This window comes from Carettochelys insculpta, chromosome 3, assembly GCF_033958435.1.
Source record: "Carettochelys insculpta isolate YL-2023 chromosome 3, ASM3395843v1, whole genome shotgun sequence".
Taxonomy (NCBI): Eukaryota; Metazoa; Chordata; order Testudines; family Carettochelyidae; genus Carettochelys; species Carettochelys insculpta.
This window is the reverse complement of record NC_134139.1, coordinates 86,109,170-86,130,395: the sequence shown is the minus strand read 5'-3', so window position 1 is coordinate 86,130,395 and position 21,226 is coordinate 86,109,170. Positions and strand designations below refer to the sequence as shown.

The 21,226-nt window shown below is 46.5% G+C and overlaps 1 protein-coding gene across 2 annotated transcripts in view; it reads left to right on the top strand.

The window, feature by feature from the left end:
• The window catches only part of PACRG (parkin coregulated), a 435,595-nt gene that overhangs the window by 96,139 nt on the left and 318,230 nt on the right, over positions 1 to 21,226 (top strand). For both annotated transcript variants that reach the window (XM_074990275.1, XM_074990276.1), the window contains one exon: positions 19,618 to 19,752. In XM_074990275.1, coding sequence (XP_074846376.1) covers positions 19,618 to 19,752 — 135 coding nt within the window. The remainder of the gene's footprint in view (positions 1 to 19,617; positions 19,753 to 21,226) is intronic.

The following is a 21,226-nucleotide window of genomic DNA, read 5'->3' as shown; positions in this document are numbered from 1 at the left end:
TTGGAATCCTTCCATCATTCATCCTGCGGACGTGGCCAAGCCAGCAGAGACGACGCTGCCTGAGGAAGGTGTGCATGGTTGGGATTCCAGCTTGCTCGAGGATGGCGGTGTTGGTCACTCTGTCCTTCCATGATATTCCAAGAATGCGCCTGAGGCAACGCAAGTAGAAGACATTCAGCCTCTTTTCCTGGCGGGCATACAGGGTCGAAGTCTCACTGCCATAAAGGAGGGTGCTGAGGATGCAGGCTCTGTAGACTTGCATTTTGGTGTGAGTGTACAGCTTGTTGTTATTCCACACTTTCTTGCTGAGTCTGGACAGAGTTGCGTCCGCTTTTCCGATCCTCCTATTTAGCTCAGTGTCCAACGACAGAGTGTCAGTGATGGTGGACCCGAGGTAAACGAACTCATGGATGACCTCTAACGTATAGTTGTCAATGCTGAGTGATGGGGATTCACCAACATCCTGACCGAGTACATTTGTCTTCTTTAGGCTGATGGTAAGCCCAAAGTCCTTGCACGCTTTGGAGAACTGATGCAGCAGTTTTTGAAGCTGGTCTTCTGTGTGAGACACTACAGCAGCATCGTCTGCAAACAGCATGTCTCTGGTGAGGAGTTCCCGCACCTTAGACTTAGCTTTCAGCCTTGCAAGGTTAAACAGTTTCCCATCAGATCTTGTGTGCAGCAAGATGCCCTCTGTTGAAGATCCAAAGGCATGCTTCAGGAGGAGTGCGAAGATGATCCTGAACAATGTCGGAGCAAGCACGCATCCTTGTTTGACGCCGCTCCTGATTCTGAAAGCATCCGATAATGTGCTGTCATATTGGATGGTTCCTCTCATGTCTTCGTGGAACGACTGGATCATCTTGAGTAAACATGGAGGACAGCCTATCTTGTGGAGCAGTTTGAACAGACCATCCCTGCTGACCAAGTCAAAGGCCTTGGTCAGGTCGATGAAGGCTATGTAGAGTGGCTTCCTCTGCTCCCTGCACTTCTCCTGCAGCTGTCTTAGAGAGAAGACCATGTCAACGGTAGACCTCTCTGCGCGGAATCCGCACTGCGATTCGGGGTACACCCTCTCAGCAATCTTCTGGAGTCTACCAAGGATGATGCGAGCAAACAGTTTACCAGTGACACTTAGGAGGCGTGAGGCTTAAGGTTCAGTTAGAATACCGGTAGCATAATGTTACAAATTCAAAATCTGGTTCTCAGTAGTGATGGTGGTGATAAAGTAGGGTATCTATCTTCATTTACAAATTTTGATCCTGCTTATAAAATGTACAAAATAAAGTTATTTTAAAACAAATTTGTTTACTCTCAACACATTTCTAAATACATGTTGAAAATTAACTAAAGTTTTCGTTCAGTACTGTACTCAATGTAATCATTGGAAGTTGTGCCACCCCACAATCCCAGCCCATCTCCCTGCACTCCCGTTTATGCCACATTCTTTGGAATAATCACGGTATTTACGTGTGCAGTGGGCAGAAAGTACAGAGACTACTTCTGCCTCCTTCCCCTATCTGTGCTTGCACCCTGACCTTTGCTTTATGTATTTTGACAATGAAGACGTAATCTGTGGGGTGACCATCTGTCCTCTATTTGGCGGGATGGTCCTGAATTTGAGACGCCAGAAAGTCATCCCTACTTAATTTTTAAAAGGGACTAATTGTCCTCTATTTGTGCACCCCCACCCACTGACCTTTTCCACCAGCTGCTAGTTGGAGAGCACTAGCTCCCTTCCCCAAGCCTCAGAGAAGCTGGAGGAGTGTGGGTAGCTCCCATGTCCCTGCTGCTTCCCAGGGAGTGCCAGTGGCTGCCCCTTCCCCAGGTCTCTCAGGGAGGGCCAGCAGCTCCCACATCCTGGGGCTCCTGGGGAATGCTGTGGGCTGTCTCTTCCCTGAGGCTCGGGAAGGGCCAGTGTCTGCCACTTCCCCAGGGCTCTCAGGGAGGGCCAGCAGCTCCCACATCCTGGGGCTCCTGGGGAATGCTGTGGGCTGCCTCTTCCCTGAGGCTCAGGGAGGGCCAGTGTCTGCCACTTCCCCAGGGCTCAGGGAGGACCAGCGGCTGCCACCTCCTTTCTGGCTCCCTGGGGCTTGGTGGGGCTGGGAGGAGCCGCCCCGCCCCTCCATATCTATGGGACAGGGAGAAAATGGTTGCCCTACTAATCTGCTTTCTCTCCAACATTTTTGTGCCCCTGAGAAACTGCTCTCCTGAACTTGTAATAGGATCTACTGCTGGTATTAAAATTGAATGTGCCAAACCTAATTTGTATTAACCACTTTTACACAATTGTCCTCCCTGCCTGAGAAACATAATGTTACTTCTGGGGTTTTTTTTCCCTTTTAAAACTATGTATATATAAATGGTCTCGTGACCAGACCAGTGAATTAGCGTAAATGTTTCATTCCACAACCCCCTCCAGGATACTCTCATAAATCCCATTTTACTCTGGGTTTATTCGTATTTTAAAATTTTTTTCGTTTTATTAGAAAAGCTAAATAAAATTTTAGGAAATTTACTCAAGAAAGAAGACTCATAATGTTAAGTTGTTTCACATTTTCAAAGTACAAATTTTAATAAAATAAATGTATTTAGGGGTACAACAGAATTTTTACATGAGATGAATTTTTAAAAACATTTTCAGATGGATTACTGATTTTTCTGCTGTTTCTTGTGCTAGAATATATCATGTAAACTTAAAGGAAATAGTATCAAAACAAAAAAACAGTCAAGTAGCACTTTAAAGATGAACAAAATAATTTATTAGGTGAGCTTTCATGGGACAGACCCACTTCTTCAGACCATAGCCATACCAGAACAGACTCAATATTTAAGGCATAGAGAACCAAAAATAGTAGTCAAGGTTGACAAATCAGAAAAAAAATTATCCAGGTGAGGAAATCAGAGAGTAGAGGGGCAGAGGGAGATGGGGGGGAGTCAAGAATTAGATTAAGCCAAGTGTGCAAATGGGCCCGTATAATGACCCAGAAAATTCACATCCCCGTTCAAACCACATGTTAATGTGGCAAATTTGAATATAAAAGAGAGTTCAGCAGCCTCTCTTGCAAGACTGTTGTGAAAATTCCTCTTCAGTAAGAGGCAAACTTTTAAGTAATTAACAGAATGGCCCACTCCGTCAAAATGCTGGCTAACAGCTTTGTGGATCAGGAGTGTTTTGATGTTTGTTTTGTGTCCATTAACTCTTTGTTTAAGAGAGTTTAAAGTCTGTCCAATATACAAAGCATCTGGGCATTATTGGCATATGATGGCATATATAATGTTAGTTGAGGAACATAAGAATGTGCCCATGATTGTGTGAATAACCTGGTTAAGTCCAGTGATGGTATCTCCAGAATAGATATGTGGCCAGAGCTGGCAGTGGGCTTTGTTGCAAGGAAAACTTCCAGGACTGGTGTTCCTGGGGTATGGACTGTGGTTGGGGGTGAGAATCCTCATAAGGTTGGGAGGTTGTCTGTAGGAGAGAACAGGCCTGTCACCTAAGGCCTTCTGGAGTGTGGCATCCTGATTAAGGATAGGTTGTAGGTCTTTCATAATTAGTTGCAGTGGTTTGAGTTGGGGGCTGTAAGTAATGACCAGTGGTGTTCTGTTCTTCGCTTTATTGGGCCTATCTTGGAGTAGCTGGTCTCTGGGTATTCGTCTAGCCCTCTTGATTTGTTTTTTTTATTTCTCCTGGTGGGTAGTTCAGGTTTATGAATATTTGGTAGAGATCTTGTGGTTTTTGGTCTCTGTCAGTAGGATAAGGAAATAGTAGAGACTTGTCTTTTTCAATGTTTTTCTTTCAAAGAAAAGCTTTTTCTAGTAATTTTTCGGTAATTTCCAATGTGACATGTAAAGTTAGAAGTCACATTAGACACATAGAAACCAAGTTATTAGATTTTTGCTTTTCAAGATGTTTCAGTTTCTTCTTAATAGAACGTGTTTTCTATTATGTACCATGACTATATACACAAATCTTTGCACATACCATTTTTTAAAATATCCACATTATTTCCTTAACACTACAGAAAAAATAGTTTTACTTTTGCCACTTGCTACCAATTAGAGTTGGCAAGATTTAATTACAGTTTTCCTACACTTCTACATTTTTAGAAATATCTAAGGAAATGTTAGAAAATAAAAAGATATATTGTTACAGTAAATATTTTTTACATGTTGTGAAATGTAGGAACTGCTGTACTGCATTAGGTGACAAACAAAATAAAGTTAATTTAAAATGAATCAATTTACTGCCACCACATTTCTAAATACATGTTGAACCTGAATTAAAAAGTATCACTCCAAGGATTTTTTCCAGTGTAATCAGTAGGTATTGTGCCCCCTGACACCTCCATGTCTCCCTGCACTCTTTTTAGTGACACATTATTTGAAGTCAGTGTGGAGCCCAAGGTGTGGTAGACAGGAAGTAGAGAAGTATAAATAATGGGAAGGATAAGTCACTGATAATGCAATCTGGGTGTCTCTGTGAGCCACACACAAGAATTACACATGTTTCTATGTAGTCATATATCTAGGAATAAAGAATTAAGGTCATACTTAAATGATGGACCACTCTCTCTTGGGAAGCAGTGACTTTGGCAAGGGTTGAGTCGAATAAACAACTGAACATGAGGTCCCAGTGTGATGTTATGACAAACACAGGTAATGTAATACTTAGATGTATAAATGGGGAATATTGTGTAGGAGAAGAAAGGTTGTATTACCCTTGCATTTGACACGGGTCCAGTTGTCATGGGAATACTGTGTCCAGTTTTGGTGTCCACAGTTCAAGAAGGATGTTGATAAATTGCAAAGGGGTCAGAGAAGAGTCAAGAGAATGTTTAAAGGATTGGAAAATTTTACTCCAGGGGCTCAATGTGTTTAGTTTAATCAAGAGAAGGTTAAAAAGCATCTTGATCACAATCTATCAATACCTGTAATGGGAAGAAAATTTTTATAAAGGGCTTTCCAATTTAGCAGAGAAAAGTGTAAGAAATTCCAGTGGTTGAAAATTGAAAATAGACAAACTCAGATTAGAAGTTTGGCACAGTTTTTTACATCAAAATATAATGCTTTTTAAAAAAGGTATACCCTAGCTCAAACAGGAATTAATTCAGTGATGTCCTGTGGTCTGTGTTATGTAAGAGGTCAAACTAGAAGATCACAGCGGTCCCTTCTGTCCTAATAACATAGGAAGCTGTGAATCCTCATAGCCTGTCACTCACAACACTCAAAGCATGAGGCTGTAGAGAAAGGACAGATGATGTGGCGATATTTAGATAAATAGAAAATCATCATAATGGCCAGTTAGATAATTGCATGCTAATGACTATAGTTACCAATTCTTGTGTTACCTCAAATATTTTACTGTAAAAGCGTTTCATGGTTTTCTGAAGCAAACCTGTTCTGGGGTGAGGCTGGGGATGAAAGGTTAAATGTATAACTCCTGCAGCAGCTTGGGCCAGGTGAGACATGCCTGTCTATTGCCTGCTGCATCAGCACAGCCAGGGAGAGGTGCATGTTCCCTAGTTGTGGGACAAACAGACACACAGATGAACACACACAAAGAGACAATCTGTCTGAAGTATGGTAGATAGCTTTCCCTTTCTCTGCTCTAGACCCCGCCCCCCAGCCCAATAGGGTTATAGCTGTCCCAGTCCCCATCTCTGGACCCTTGGTGCTTCCTTGTGGTCATTCTGCAATATAACTGTCCCTTCTACCAGATCCCCTTACTTTCCACTGTGTGAGAAATAATTGAATTCCAGGCACATCTCATTGTCCTGGCATAACTAAATCCTTACCTTGCTTTAAGTAATAATAACAGGAAGCTACATAACAAATGTGATGGTCCTAATTCTTACCATTTCAGAAGAGTACAAATGGACTCACAGATTGATGGACGAATACACAGACAGGCAGAGGCACAAATTCTCTCAAACATATAATAGATTATTATTTATTATGTAATATTTGAATTGTGCAAGTGCCTAAAGGTCCCAGTTAGAACTGGTATCCACTGTATACATACATAATAGTAAGAGAATCCTTGCCCCAGAGAGTGAGCATGTGTGTTGAGCGATAATAGGAAAATGGAACGTAATAGTTATAATTAGTGTAATAAGTATCAGGCACAATACATATGATACCTAGTTCTTCTCATATGTAGAGCCCTGTGTGAATAGAAGTGTCTAACTGTGGATGTGGATGTCCACAAATAGACATCAGCATCTGCAGATCCACAGGGCTCTGCTCCCAAGATCCACTGTTGCCAACAGAGAGGTGTGTGGTACACTGCACCTGAGAGCCAATTCCCAATGCCGGCAATTCCGGGCAGTATCGCTGTACCACCCTCAGATGTGCCCTCAGCCATGGTTTCTCCTGTTGAAGGTCATGTAGGCCTTCTAGCAGCAGGGTTTGGGTTGGTGCAGCCATGCTGTTGGGAGAAGATGCCAACAATGGTTGCCAGCTTCCAGGCACAATGGGACTACACTTCTCTCCATTGGCTGCAGTGTCTCTTGGGAGCAGAGCCCTGCAGATCTGTGGAACTTAATGTCTGTCACTCTATCCACAGATATCTACATCCAAGTGTCAACATTTCTCTCCATGCAGGGCTGTGCTCATATGCCTTTCTGCATAGTTAATACAAATTGACAAGAAGTATAGCTATGAAAGAATAAAAAGTCTGAATAGTTCTTTTTTTTTAATGCCTCAGGGTGGTTGAGCTGGAATTGCTTAATTTTGTTTTTGAATGACTGACTTTTTCTGTTTTCATAGTGCAGTAATTGGCCAGGCTTAGTGCCAGAGATTGATGTGACAATGTCTGATGTGGCTTGTTGAGAGTGGAATCGCCTCTTTATGTTTTATTTCCTTTTTAGAGCATTGGTCTGTATTTCAATTGTGACATGTCATACTGAGTTGCATCATGTGGTATTATACTAGATTATTAAATACATGACCTGACATAATGCAGTTTGACCTACATTCCTTGATGGTACTTGACATGACACATCAAGTCAGAAGGAACTAGTGTAGGTTAGATGATTGGTGGTAAAAGCTGTTCCTTAAAGGAATCACACTGCTGACAGGACTACTTTTAGAGAATGGGTCTAACCTTTTTCCCTCTCTGCACCATTTGATTTGTTTGGCAGCATCACTATATTCTCCTTTAGTTACAAAATACACCTGAGGAGATTAATAAATCAGGGTTTATAAAACTCAGATCAAAGAGAATCAGACAGGGTGAAATAACTAAATATTAGCCTACATCCTTATACAGTTAGTCCAATGAAGGCATTCTTCACCTATTCTTAAAGCACTTGAAGGGTGTGTTAGATTAGAGAGAAAAAATTCAACTTCAATTAAGAAATTGGTAATTACAATGAAGTTTACAGTGTATTGGAAAAGCTTGCTGTAACTAATAATGTATGGCACTGGTCAGAAAGCACAATATAAATGCTGGCAGTAGTCAACCATTAACTTTTTTGAATGTCTCCTGTGTATTTCTGCTTTATATCATATTAATAAGTTTACCTGGAATTGCTTATGTTTTAACTTAATTAAAGGTTTTTATTTTTGTTCTTTTTAAATAAAAGGAAAATGTACATGTTTTATGTAAATGATTGTATTTTTCAAAAAATACAGGTGTGTGGTTGGGGTGCCCCCCGGCACTCAGGTGGGTGAAGAGGTGGCTGAATGCTATGGCATTCTGGTGCTGGCCACTGGTCTCAAGGAGGACCTCCTTGTTCCCCCACTCTTCCTGTAGTTTTCTACTTCGTTGACCACATAACTTCAGCAACAGATGAAGTGAATGTCCTACAGACAAATTTCATGTATATATTCATTCCCAACGCAGGTCCATTCTGTGCTCTGAGGTAAATGCCCTTTGCAAAAAATTAGTATGTAATCACATAAGTAAAGTCTGTGTTATAATGCGTACTCACAAGGGAGCAAATTGAGTTAGCACAGGCATTTCCTAACTTTTCTGGAATTCCCTAAATATGGAGTGTTTGATTTTTCAAACTTAATTTTTTTTCAAATGTTGGGTTTTTTTATATAATTTTGTATAGATTGTATAATGTATACTGCACTGTATGTAAACACATAAATGTAGTGTCTTAACTCTCGGGGAAGGTAAATAATGCAGCTCATCTTTAAAAATATCAAACAAGTAATGAGAGTTTTTGCACACCATGCTGTCATACCAAACTTATGAACCCAGTACAGTATAATAAACCCCAGAAAATGCCATCATGTGGCATCATATTGAGCAGTTAGAGGCTGTGGGACACCCAGAACATGGAGTTACATCCCTGAGCGTCTTGGTTAATAGCCGTGGACTATCTTCCATGAACTCATCTAAATAAATCCAGTAAAAGGTATTACCTCACCCACCTTTTCTTTCTAATATCTTTGGTCCAATGTGGCTATAACAACATTGCAAACAGTAGATGAGACAAATACGTTGCCAGTGGATTTCACAGATTCTTGCTAATACCGGGGCAATGGTGAGATTCTGGAATTTTGAACTCTATCCTAGGTTTGTGGGAGGTAGTGCACTGTAGCAGGCAAAGATACTTCTGCCCATTCCCCCGCCCTCCAAGCTTGACCAAATCTTAATTTTTATTCAAGCTGATCCAATCCTTTTTCCTACCACTTGCTCCTTTCCCAGATGCATTCTCCTTGCCTACCCAGGCTCCAGCGTCTCATTCCAGTCACAGTCTCTCAGACCAGCTAGTCCTAGTTCCCATTCCCCAGTTCCAAGTCCAAGCTTCCAAGCTCAGCAAGTCCCAGCCTCCCCTTCCTCCCCCAGCTCTTAATAACAGCCTCCTCTTCCTTCCTTCCTTCTCATTCTTACTCTAGGTCTCCATGCCCAACCAGTACCAGTCTCCCCTCTCCAATCCTGATCTCACCACACCCCTTGTCCCAATCTATACCTTCCTCCTGTCCCCAGTCTAACTTTTGTTGCCTCTGTGTTAGAATCTGATAGCTTCCTACACCTTTCTGCCTGGTTTCAGCTGTGTAGACATGGAGAGCATAAGACAGGAAAATTCCTGATTTCAATTCCACTGCCCAGGCCCTACCTGAGAGCAGCCATTGCCCTGGTAACCTGAGTCTGAAATGAGCACACTCTGTTGCTTTCTAGGCATGGTAAATGTACAATCTGGTCAGCACATGAAGCTATAAGGGGAGAGAGGATGTTCCATTATTGTGTGGAGACAGTACATGCGTAGTGTGGTCAGCTTTAGAAGTAGTGAGAAGTCTGAGCACGTTTGGTGGGTGCAGAATGCCCTGAGATAAAGCTTCTAAAACCAAAGTCTCTACTCAACATATGTGAACTTTGGTGTTTCAATTTCAACTGCAAATTTGCACAGGGTTAGCAAAAGTCACATCCTTGACAAAAAGGTCACCTGGCCCTGCCAAAGTTCAAGTCCCTGCTCACAAATGTGAAAGCGCTAGAAACTTTCAAAGAACAGATTTTTCCTCGCTGATCTCTTTCTTGGTTATGATTGAACCATTTTGGATTACATTTTCAAATAAACAAAAAGTGATTCAACCTGAGGCAGCCACCTGGCATGGAAAAGTGAAATGTTGAAATCTTGTAAAGTTATGAACAGGGCCATACCAATTTCAGGGCCAGGAAAAAACGCAACTTAGACCATGAAATAAGACCTCTCTGATATCTAATGTCTCTTTGGTCCTTGGATTGTCTCAACAAGAGGTGTTCTAGCTCCAGCTGGGCAGGAAGGTGACAAGCCTTGTCCATCCTCTGCACAGCTGTTCTGATGTGCGTCCTCCTGCTGCAGGACGCTCTCCGGGACTGGGCAGCTGCCCCAGATGTTCCAGCAGCTCGAGGAAGCTTGTGGGGTTGTGTCCAATCATCCCTGTGCTGCTGGGAACTCCCCAAGAAAGGGTGCTCACAATTCAGCTCTGAGAGCACCCCAGAGTTGGGGATGATAAACTGCATGACCCTACTACAATAGGTTTGTGACACCTCCCCATGCACACATTCGCAATCTCTTTTTGTATCTGGACTTTCACATGAACAACCCTGTGAAATTTCAGATCTGAAACATTTGAAAACATGACATTTATGAATTTTCAAATCCTGTGTCCATGAAACTGTACCATAATGTACTGTGAACTTGGTAGGCCCCTTGTTATGAACAATCTTAAACAGTGGTTTATAATGGTAAATGTCAGACAACCTTAATAAGCATCCCTACCAGCTTCTTCTATAATATAGATACCACGTCCTTATTTTAAAATTCTCAAATTATTACTGTAATTGCTATTTCTATTGCAAGGTGTTTTGCATCCTTGACATTTGGCTAATTTCTGCCATAATTTTGGCTAATTATGCTAGAGGAGAAAAGAAAGTGAAGACACGTTTTCTTCCCTGATCCTTGAAATCCCTTGTGTCACAGCACTCACTTATAGAAGACACATAGATTGGTGCTCCATTGCAAATGGATAGCAGGGGCATTGCTGTTGCATAGCTGGTGGTCCCCTGCTCTGAAGTGGCTTCAGGAGAATAGCCACATACCAGCAAACATTGCTCCATTTTTGATGAGTTTTAAAGAACACTGAATGTTCTGCCGTTCCAGTTCCCTGAGCCAACCTATCTACATCTGTCAACTGAAAGTGGAATGGCTCACTGAACCCACACTCTGAATTTATAACACCACTTCTCCAACTTATCCCATGCTCACTTTAAGTGCAATGGATCAGAATGTAGCCCTTTGGTTTCCTCACCAAATTTTTCCATCATTCAAGACAAGAATATAATAACATTAACATGTGGTTTGAACTGGTATGCAAATTTTCTGGGACACTATGGGGCTCTTTTGCATACTTGGCTTAATCTAATTCTTGACCCCTCCCCCCTCTGATTTGCTCACCTTGATAATTTTTTTCTGATTTGTCAACCTTGATTACTGTTGTTGGTTCTCTATGCCTTAAATATTGAGTCTGTTCTGGTATGACTATGGTCTGAAGAAGTGGGTCTGTCCCACGAAAGCTCACCTAATAAGTTATTTTGTTTGTCTTTAAAGTGCTACTTGACTGCTTTTTTGTTTTGACAGTATATAGACTAGCATGCCCCCCTCTCTGTTACTAACCTTCAACAATGATTGTGAAGAGTAGTGAAGACAAAACAATCCAGCAATTTAGGTGGAAGTCATATGGCTTTCTGCTATCAATAGCTTTGTAACTGCCAAATATTTCATAAATATTCTGGAAGATTTAAGTAAGTAAATGCTGGTAAATCCACCCATCTTCAAGGACTCCCTTTGTAAGAAATGTTTAGCCTCTGGTAAGAGCGATATTCCAGACTTTTATTCCTTTCTAATCAGCCTCTACATATATGAATCAAACAAAATGGAACTCTGTTTTAAATATTACAAATAATATCTTACAAATGTACAAAATAGATTGTGCGCTATTAATTGTTCATCAGTTTAATTATGGAAACAATAGAATGATCTCAGCCAATCATAATTTTGGGAAGCATAAAGAGTAAAATTTTTACTAAAGACGGTAACCCTTTTTATGTCTACATATATCTGAACATGTCATTCATTTTCCTACCAGCATGTGAATGGTTATTCATATTTTTGACTGAGAAAATGTTTGCATATACAAATAGAATAGCTGGGTTTCCAGTCAGCTATTCTCATATACATTCTCTTGGTTTGAATCAACACCACTAGTTTTCACTGGCAAAATATACATTTTTTTGTTTTCTTTTATAGGCCCAATGGGATGTATACAAGTAGTCTCCCTCCTGAGAAAAGTTGTCCCTCTAGTTCTGTCCTCACATATTTAATCCTTGTTTAAACCTGCCCTCACATAATCTGTCTAGATCATTTTATTAATGTGCTGTCACTGAAAAGTCCAAGAAAATAACAGTAGAAATTATTTTAAACACTCATGAAACAAAGAAAAATTATGGATTTATTCCCCTTTTTTGCTGAATGGCTTGTATCTTTTATCTTGTTACACAGCAGGAATAGCATCAGTAGCACAGAATTGCATTAAAGGACTTTTGCAATTACCAGACTCTTCAACTTATCTTTGGCATTTAACAAACCTCAAAAGCTGGTTATTGCTTTGTATACTTTGCCATTGTGAATATTAGCCATTAACTAACTGGAAGTGATCAATTACTCTCTGATCTTAGTCTTTCTAACTACACTGAAGTATTTTTCTCAAGTTTTGAAAGAGAGTTTTTTTGTTTTGTTTTTTCATCAAAAATGTAGTGGAAAACCAACGTATTTCTTACTAGGTATAGGTATATAGAATCCATAACATGTAGGAACAACACACATAAGTGACTTTTAGTAAAAGTAAAGCATTCTGTTGCATATATTTTTTAATCTTTAGGGATTATGCAGTATTGTTTAGTATACTTCAGTATCCCAATTGCATCATCAACCCAGACCTAAAGGTGGAAAATTCATACACCTGGAAGATTCTGAGGATAATTTAAATAATTTTTTTCAATGATTAGGGACATACTCTCTGCATTTATGAGACATCTGGTTGCTTTAAATGAACAGTATCAAATCTTCTTCGAGTGCTTGCCCATATCTATTCATGTTAAGGGTGTGCACACCATGTGCATGGCTGTCAGAAAGTTTTACCCTAGCTGCTACCCATCCTGGTCAGTTGTGGAGCCCCTGGAGTGATGCCACTGAGGAGCCCTGTATATGACCCTGCCAACCCGACTGCTCCTCAATTCCTTCTTACCTCCAGGGATGGCTGTTGGAACTGTGGCTGAGTATGCTGTTGCTGTGCCTGGACTCCTTAGCTCTTTGTTGTGTTAATAGTTGTAAATATTCTCCTTTAGAGGAGTGATTGTTGTTGTTAGTGTCAGCAGTCAGCTGGTGGGGAACTCATTTTTCCTTTCCTCCCAGTGTCCCATTGAGGACTTGGGTGTGAAAAAGTCCCAGGGCTTCAAGCCATGCAGCTCCTGCTTGAAATTTATTCCAAGGAGTGACACCCCCCCCCCGCCCCCCACCAACGATGCCTGCCTTCATTGCTTGGGAAAAGCTCATCAGGTTGATAAGTGCCAGATTTACAAGGCTTTTAAGCTGCAGATCCGTAAGGAGTACGATATTCATCTCTGCCAGTTCCTCATGGAATCGGGGTGTAAGCCTCCAAGATAGGAGCCTACACAGGGTTCTTTGGTGTGCAGCGTGCCATCTTTGACCCCAAGCCCAGTGCCAAAGAAGGACTCCTCTTGGCACTGGCAGTCACTGAAGCCTCTGGCCAGGCACTGCTCCCACTCTCCTGCACAGCCCCTGAAGACAGCTAAGTCATTGGCACTGATGAAAACAGCTTTGGCGCAAGCGTCGAAGGTGGGATCTGAAGGCTCCAGGGCCTGTGACACCAATGCCTCAGCATCCAGAGCACCAAAGCTGCTTCTCCTAGACTTTCCAGTGCTGGTCGGCCTTTCATTCTTTGTGGACGCATAAGAGGCAGCGCAGAGGCTTATCAAAATGCCGAAGTTCCTGGTGCAGACTGAGGCCTGTGTCCCTCGGCACACCTACAGGGGAAGGTATGCCTTGATAGATCCACCTGTTCTGGCTCGAGCACCTGTCTGCTTGGAGTTCCAGCACCACCCAGAGTCTCAGTTTGGCCACTCGCAACACTGTTGGTCTGACTTGCAACACCAGTCACACTCGCAGCACTGCTCTTTATCCCGTTCCTCTCATGGTCACTCCTGTTTGAGGGCTTCTGTGGCAGGTGGCTCCAGCTTGGCATCTGGACCTTCAACATGCTCTGCCCAATGCATCAGCACTTGGCAGTGTGTCGTTGCAAGGTGATGCACCTCCCAGTACTCCTGTTTAGACTAATCTGCCTGGCATGCTGGTCCTGGTGATCAATGGTCTTGGCCCTGTATTTTGGAAAGCATGGGCACTTCTCAGCACCATTCACACTTTGTGCACAGGTCCCAATCTCCACACTGGTCCTGCTCAGCATGCAAGTCTCAATCTTCTCCCCAGTCCTGCTCAGCGTGCTGGTCTCGTTCAGCGCATCGGTCCTGGGCTTAACACCCGTGTCCGGCAGTGCACCAGTCCTGGTCTCACCACTGGTCCCACTTGATGCATCGGTCCCATTTCCAGCACTGGTCTCATCTGGCACACCAATCTTTTTTTTTTTTTTCAGAAGTTAATACTTATTGGGTCATATTAACTTTCACAAAACCTTGTGAAAAGATTTCCATACATTACGAAGAGTATACTACTGTATTTGGTGATCTGCCCCCAGGTACATCCTCCTGCTCTTGGACATACCGGCTACGTCTACACGTGAAGCCTACATCGAAGTAGCCTATTTCGATGTGGCGACATCGAAATAGGCTATTTCGATGAATAGCGTCTACACGTCCTCCAGGGCTGGCAACGTCGATGTTCAACTTCGACGTTGCGCAGCCCAACATCGAAATAGGCGCAGCGAGGGAACGTCTACACGCCAAAGTAGCACACATCAAAATAGGGATGCCAGGCACAGGTGCAAACAGGGTCAACGGGCGGACTAGCACTTCCGGGGCAACAGCTAGCTGCTCCCTTAAAGGGCCCCTCCCAGATACACTCAGCCTGCACAGCACGTGGTCTGAGGAGCCATAGGCACACAGACCCCGGGCGCCGCAGTCATGGACCCCTAGCAGCAGCAGCAGCAGCAGCAGCAGCTAGAGGTCCACCCAGCCCTCCCGGCAGGAGCAGGGCTTGCCCTGCTCCGTGCCATGCGGAAGGCAGCTGAGCACCTCCTTGCCCCAGAGGAGGAGATGCCCCCAGGGCAGCAGGGCTCAACCTCTACCCCTGCAGCACCCCGCCCCCCACCCCGCCTCACACACCGGTGGCTGTGGAGCTACCCCACCAGCACCGACTGGTGGGAGCGGCTGGTGCTTGGCGAGTGGGACAACGACCGCTGGCTCAGGAACTTCAGGATGAGCCGGCAGACATTCCTGGAGCTGTGCCAGTGGCTCACCCCCGCACTTAGGCACCAGGACACCGCCATGCGGCGTGCCCTCACAGTACAGAAACGGGTCGGCATCGCTGTCTGGAAGCTGGCCACTCCAGACAGCTACCGATCCGTGGGCAAGCAGTTCGGCAAGGCCACCGTCGGGGCTGTCTTCATGGAGGTAAGCGAACCCACGGGGGGAGGGCAGGGCAGGACAGGGCAGGGCAGGGCAGGGGGGCCAGAGCAGGGCGGCCAGGGCAGGGCAGGGGGGCCAGGGCAGGGCAGGGCAGAGCAGGGCAGGGCCACGCACACCCTGCTCACCCCTCATTGGTGCTGTCCCATGTGCTTTCTCTGCAGGTTGTGTGTGCCATCAACGCCATGCCCCTGCACAGGCTCGTGAGGCTGGGGGACCCAGATGCCACCATCGCCGCCTTTGCCACCCTGGGCTTCCCCAACTGCTTCAGGGCTCTGGATGGGACTCACATCCCCATCCGCGCCCCGCATCACAGTGGCGGACGATACCTCAATCGAAAGGGCTACCATTCTGTCGTCCTCCAGGCCTTGGTAGACAGCCGGGGACGTTTCCAGGACATTTACGTGGGCTGGCCTGGCAGCACCCACGACGCTCGGGTTTTCCGGAACTCGGGCCTGTGCCACCGGCTGCAGACAGGGACCTACATCTCCCAGCGGGAGATCCCTCTGGGGGACACCACCATGCCCTTCTGCCTCATCGCAGATGCGGCCTACCCCCTCCGGCCGTGGCTCATGCACCCCTACACGTGTCACCTCTCCGCTAGCCAGGAGCACTTCAACGAGCGCCTGAACCACGCGCGCCAGGTGGTGGAGCGCTCATTTGGCCGCCTGAAGGGACGCTGGAGATGTCTCCTCACCCGCCTGGATGCGGGCCCCAACAACATCCCCCAGATTGTGGGTGCCTGCTGCGCCCTGCACAATTTGGTCGAGAGCAAGGGGGAGACCTTTTTCCAGGGCTGGGCTGCGGAGGCCGCCAGGGCACACGTCCAGCCACCTGCTGCCCCCAGTCGGCAGGTGGACCCAGAGGGGACCCGGGTCCGGGAGGCCCTGCGGGCCCACTTTGATGAACAGGCCACGGGTTGAACTCTGCCCAGGCCCCCTACTGCCTGCCCCTTCCTCCCCCACACTCCTGCCCCAACGCCCACACCATGGAACACCCCACCGCCCCCCCCCCCGCCACTTGTCCTGGACAAATGACAGCATGCACTTGTGGCTGAACGTAAACTTTTTTTTTGTCTTTCAGAAACTTTTTTTTTGTTTATGTAAATAAATATGTGAAACGCAAACCAAAAAGTAGGGACAAACGTTCAACAAAAGCAATATGTACAAAAATAAAACAATACAACAAAAGAAACAACTGTGCGCCATAAAAAAAAGAAAACCAGGGAGGATAAAGGGGAGAACTATGTACATGGGGGGGGACAGGGCAAACGGGGGGCCGAAAAAAACAGGGTCCAACTATATACAAGGGGGGGGGCCACGTCCCGGGCCCCTCGCCCCTATAGCGCAGCACTGGGCGTGGCTGGCCGGGAGCCCCGCCGCGGTCGCAGCCTGGTCCGTGGCTGGGTGGGAGCGGGCTGGGCCGGAAGGTATGGTGGCCGGCGAGTGTCAGCTGACTCCAGGGGTCCCTCGATGTGCTGGCCCTCACCGGTGGGTGGCGGGGCGACGGCGGATGGGACGGCGACGGGCAGAGCAGCTGGTGGTGGGGCTGCAGGAGCAGGCAGGGCGGGCGGTGTTGCGGATGGCGCGGCATGGGGGGCCAGGTAGTCCACCAGATGGTTAAATGTGTCCATGAAGGCCCCCCATGCCCCCTGTCGCCAGGCCAGCGCCTGCTCCTGCAGCTGGAGGTGCTGCTCCGCGACCTCCAGCTGCCGATGGTGGATGGCCAGCAGCTGGGGGTCCGTCGCTGTCGGCGGTTGGAGGCGCGGGGTCCGCCGTCTAGCCCGCCGTGGGGCCGGTCGGTCCTCAGCCGAGGGGCTGCCCTGGAGCGATGGTCCCGGAGGGCTCTCCGGGACGACTGACGCCTCGCCGGCGCTCTCTTCCGGTCCTTCTGATGGTGCAGGTGCAGGACACAGGAGAGGAGGGGGGGAAGAAGAATGGAGACAGGCGTTAGTGTGGGCCCCGAGCCGTGGCCTTTGTCCCCCCAGCCCTGTGTTGCAGGTTCCCCATCCCCGTCCCCGGGAGATGCTGCTGTGATGGATGGGGTTCAGGGGTCCCCCTGCCCTGCACCCCATCCCCTGGTGGGAGCAACTCTCACTTCACCCCGCAGGGTCTGACAGCAGGAGAGGTTTCTTAGGCCACAGATGCCCAGTTTCTGCCAGGAGTGACAGCACCAGCTGTCGGAAGAGACAGTCCTTCCAACTCGTCGTAGGGAGAAGACCCCACGGGGTGCCCCTCGGGGATGCAGCTTTCCCCCTCCTCAGGCTGGCTGCCTTCCAGCTCTCCCTTCCCCTAGCCTCTACCTGTGGGCCCCGCCCTCGCCCCCCAATTCCAAGCCAGCTCGGCTCCTCCCTCCTGTTTGTTCAGGGCAGAGGTGTCACCTGCCAGCTGTAGCCCCAGGATCCTCCTTTGCCCCTGGGAGCCATTCGGCTCTGGTTGCTCATATGTAGCCTGAGTCTCCCTTTGGCACTCCCCCAACTCCATCACATGCTGCTGCTGCGGGGTGTCCCACCCCCTCCTCCCGGGGGCCCCTCGAGCTTCCGCTTCCCCCTGGCCCGGGGATGGGGCATGGCACTGTCATGCGGGGTGGGCGGGGGCAGGGGCTGATGGATGCAGTGCTGTGGTGAGGGCCATGGCCCTGGTGTCCTTGGGGCCATGGCCATGTGAGCATGTGGGGGGCCCTGGACACATATCTCTTACCCCCGCCCCTCAAGCCCAGGGGTGTCCACCAGAGGGGGGTACCTACCTGTCAGTCCGGAGATCCCCGGGGGGCGGAGGCCCTGCTGCTGCTCCGGGATGGCAGGAGGAGGATTTGCAGGCTGGATTCTGCAGAGGAGGAGCCCCCCTCCTCCTCCTCCTCCTGCCGCGATGTCCTGGGGGTGGCCTCCGGGGGGGGGCCCCCGGGGTGCGGGGTTTTCCTCCAGGGCGGACTCCGGCTGCAGGGCCTGCTGGGGCTCGTCGGCCGAGGTGTCAAGGGTGGCCGGAGGGGAGGAGGTGTGCCGGGAGCCCAGGATGTCCCTGAGCTCCCTGTAAAAGGGGCAAGTGACGGGGGCGGCCCCAGATCGGCTGGCCGCATCCCGGGCCCGGGCATAACCCTGCCGCAGCTCCTTGACCTTACTCATGACGTGGTCAGGAGTGCGGGCAGGGTGACCCCGGGCAGCCAGGCCCTCGGCCAGCCGAGCGAACGCATCCGCGTTCCGCCTCTTGCTCCCCATTACCTGGAGCACCTCCTCCTCGCTCCCGAGCCCCAGCAGGTCCCACAGCTCGGCCTCCGTCCAGGAGGGGCCCCGCAGCCGATTCCCAGCCTGGCTGCCCCTCTGGCTGGGCTGGCTGCCCTGGCTCCCCTTGGGGGGGGTCCCCTGGGGGCGCTGGGGGGGCTGCCGGGCAGCCATCGCAGCTCTGTGGGGCTGAGGGTGGTGCAGGCTGGCTGCGTGTGCAGGCTGCAGCCTGCACGTACCCTCAGCTTCCTGCAGAGGAAGGGAGGGGGAGGGGACCTTTAAGGGGCCGCTCCACGCGGCCACCAGTGAGCTGAGGGGCTAGAGAGAGCGTCTCTCAACCCCCCAGCTGATGGCCGCCATGGAGGACCCGGCAATTTCGACGTTGCGGGACGCGGATCGTCTACACGGTCCCTACTTCGACGTTGAACGTCGAAGTAGGGCGCTATTCCGATCCCCTCATGAGGTTAGGGACTTCGACGTCTCGCCGCCTAACGTCGAAGTTAACTTTGAAATAGCGCCCGACGCGTGTAGCCGCGTCGGGCGCTATTTCGAAGTTAGTGCCGCTACTTCGAAGTAGCGTGCACGTGTAGACACAGCTACCGTTTGCAATCTATTTGTCCAAAAACACACTGTTTGTATATTTAAGGACATTTAGAAACCTCTACCTCTCAAACATAGCTAGTATTCATGTGTATCTTACCCTTCACCATGCCAGAAAGCAAATGGGAAGTAATCTGTGTTTTATTTTCATATTAAAGCAAATAGAAAGTCAGGAGAGTATTCTTTTAGATGCTGATATGAGATAGTTTACACCTAACTCATGCTTTATATTTTTACTGCTTTACAAGAAAAAATAAATTAAACTAAAATAGGCAAGGTATGGTAAAACTTGTGAGTGTATAGTACTATCTCTGTGTTTAAAAGGTGCAGAAACTAAGTCAGAGTTGAAAATTAAAAGACAAATTTTCATGGGATGGTCAAACAAAGACATAATCCCTATTAATACCCACAGAATATGCAAAATTCTAAATCTGCATTTATGAGTAATGTTTCTTTTCCTGTAAAGTCTATTGAAAACTCTAATGGAACATTTAAATTGCAAGAAGTATAACATGGGAAGAGTGAAATCAGTACTACCTGCTATCTTATCAACTCCTTGTAAACCCTAAATGTTTCTACACAAACAATAGCATTTTTATTAAAAAAAAAAACACTGTTACAGTATGTTTTGTTTATGCATTTTTAGGTAAGAGGACCCCCAGTTGCAGGAGCTTTTAAAGAAAGACCAACAAAGCCTACAGCATTTCGCAAGTTTTATGAGCGAGGAGACTTCCCAATTGCCCTTGAGCATGATACAAGGGGAAACAAAATAGCCTGGAAGGTAAGTCGGGGCACAGCTGTAACAGCCAGTGGCATTCATTGAAGTGACATATCTCATTGCCAAACAAAGTTGGCTTGTAAGTAAATAAACTGGAGTTATTTCTCAGCAAATGGAAGATGGTGGGGAAGCCATTAGAGAAAGGCCCCTGAGTCAGCCATCCACCTTGGCTAACAATTAAATTATATGTTGCAAAAAGGAAGATGACAGAGTTGCTTTACCTTAGAGTATTGTCTCCTGACAATTCATCTCTATTTCTATGAAAACCTGGCAACCCAGCCTATTTCAGGCAGTCCATCAAACGATGAAAGTGGCTGGATACAGTGAGCAGCAGCCATTTATCTCCCCAGATTTCACCTTCCTGCAGGACACTTCCAAATGGAAGCTTTAATTACCTAAATGGATAGGTCAAGATTGCCTGCTCCCTTGAAATGCAGAGCAGAATACAAACGAAGGCAAATTCTCATTCCATGGCTGTACTCTCCGTCTGCAGCATATGTCAGGCAGTGTAATCGCTGTCATATGTGGCCCTGTTAGAGGCTGACCTCCACTGCAGAAGCCATTACGTCTCCGACATTTCTCTGACAAAAGGTTAATTGGCTTCAAAATAAATGTATTGCCTAATGACTCCATTCTAATGCATCTGTGTTTCTCTCTAAAAGGCTCAGTGATGTTATTTGTAAAACTTGCCAGTCTTGTAAGTAACTAGAGCAGGTTTTTAAATTTAATTTGAAAAATGAATGGTGATCTTTAACCTGCTCCTGCTATTTGATTTTTTTTGTTATCACAGAATTACTTTACTTTTTGTGTTATTTAGTGGGCTAGAATAAGATTTTTCTAGAAACAGAATAATAGTTACACAAGGATGAGCATGATATGCATAAGGAAAAATACATCAGATTTGTAGAAGAATTTGAGTTATTCATGTCAAATATGATACTAATTTAAAAACACAGCTCTGTTAATTCAATGAAAGGATGGGGAATTTCACATCTCACTGATGTTAATGAGAGAAGAATATGGCTTGTAATGTGGTAAGTGAAAATAAGCAGTTTAATTACTGGTTGTTTGGATCCAGTTTTTTACTTATCAGTCTACAAATTCTTATGAAGACCAAGGCTATATAAGAGGGTTCAGAAAGGAATTAAATGGTAGAATGTAAGTCCATCAATGGGTATTGGTCAGGATGGACAGTGATGGTGTCCTTAGCCTCTGTTTGCGGAATGGGTGACAAGGGATGGATCACGTGATGATTATCTGTTCTATTCATTCCCTCTAGGGCACCTGGCATTGGCCACTGCCAGAACAAAGGATAGTGAACTAGATGGACCTATTTTCTGACCCAGTATGACCATTGTTATGTTCTTAAAAAAGGTCACCTTCTTTGTGGGAAATGTGGAAAACTATAGTTTTACTGCATATAAATATTGAATCAGTACAGGGAAACAAGACACAGTTCTTGCAGCAAGCAGAACCT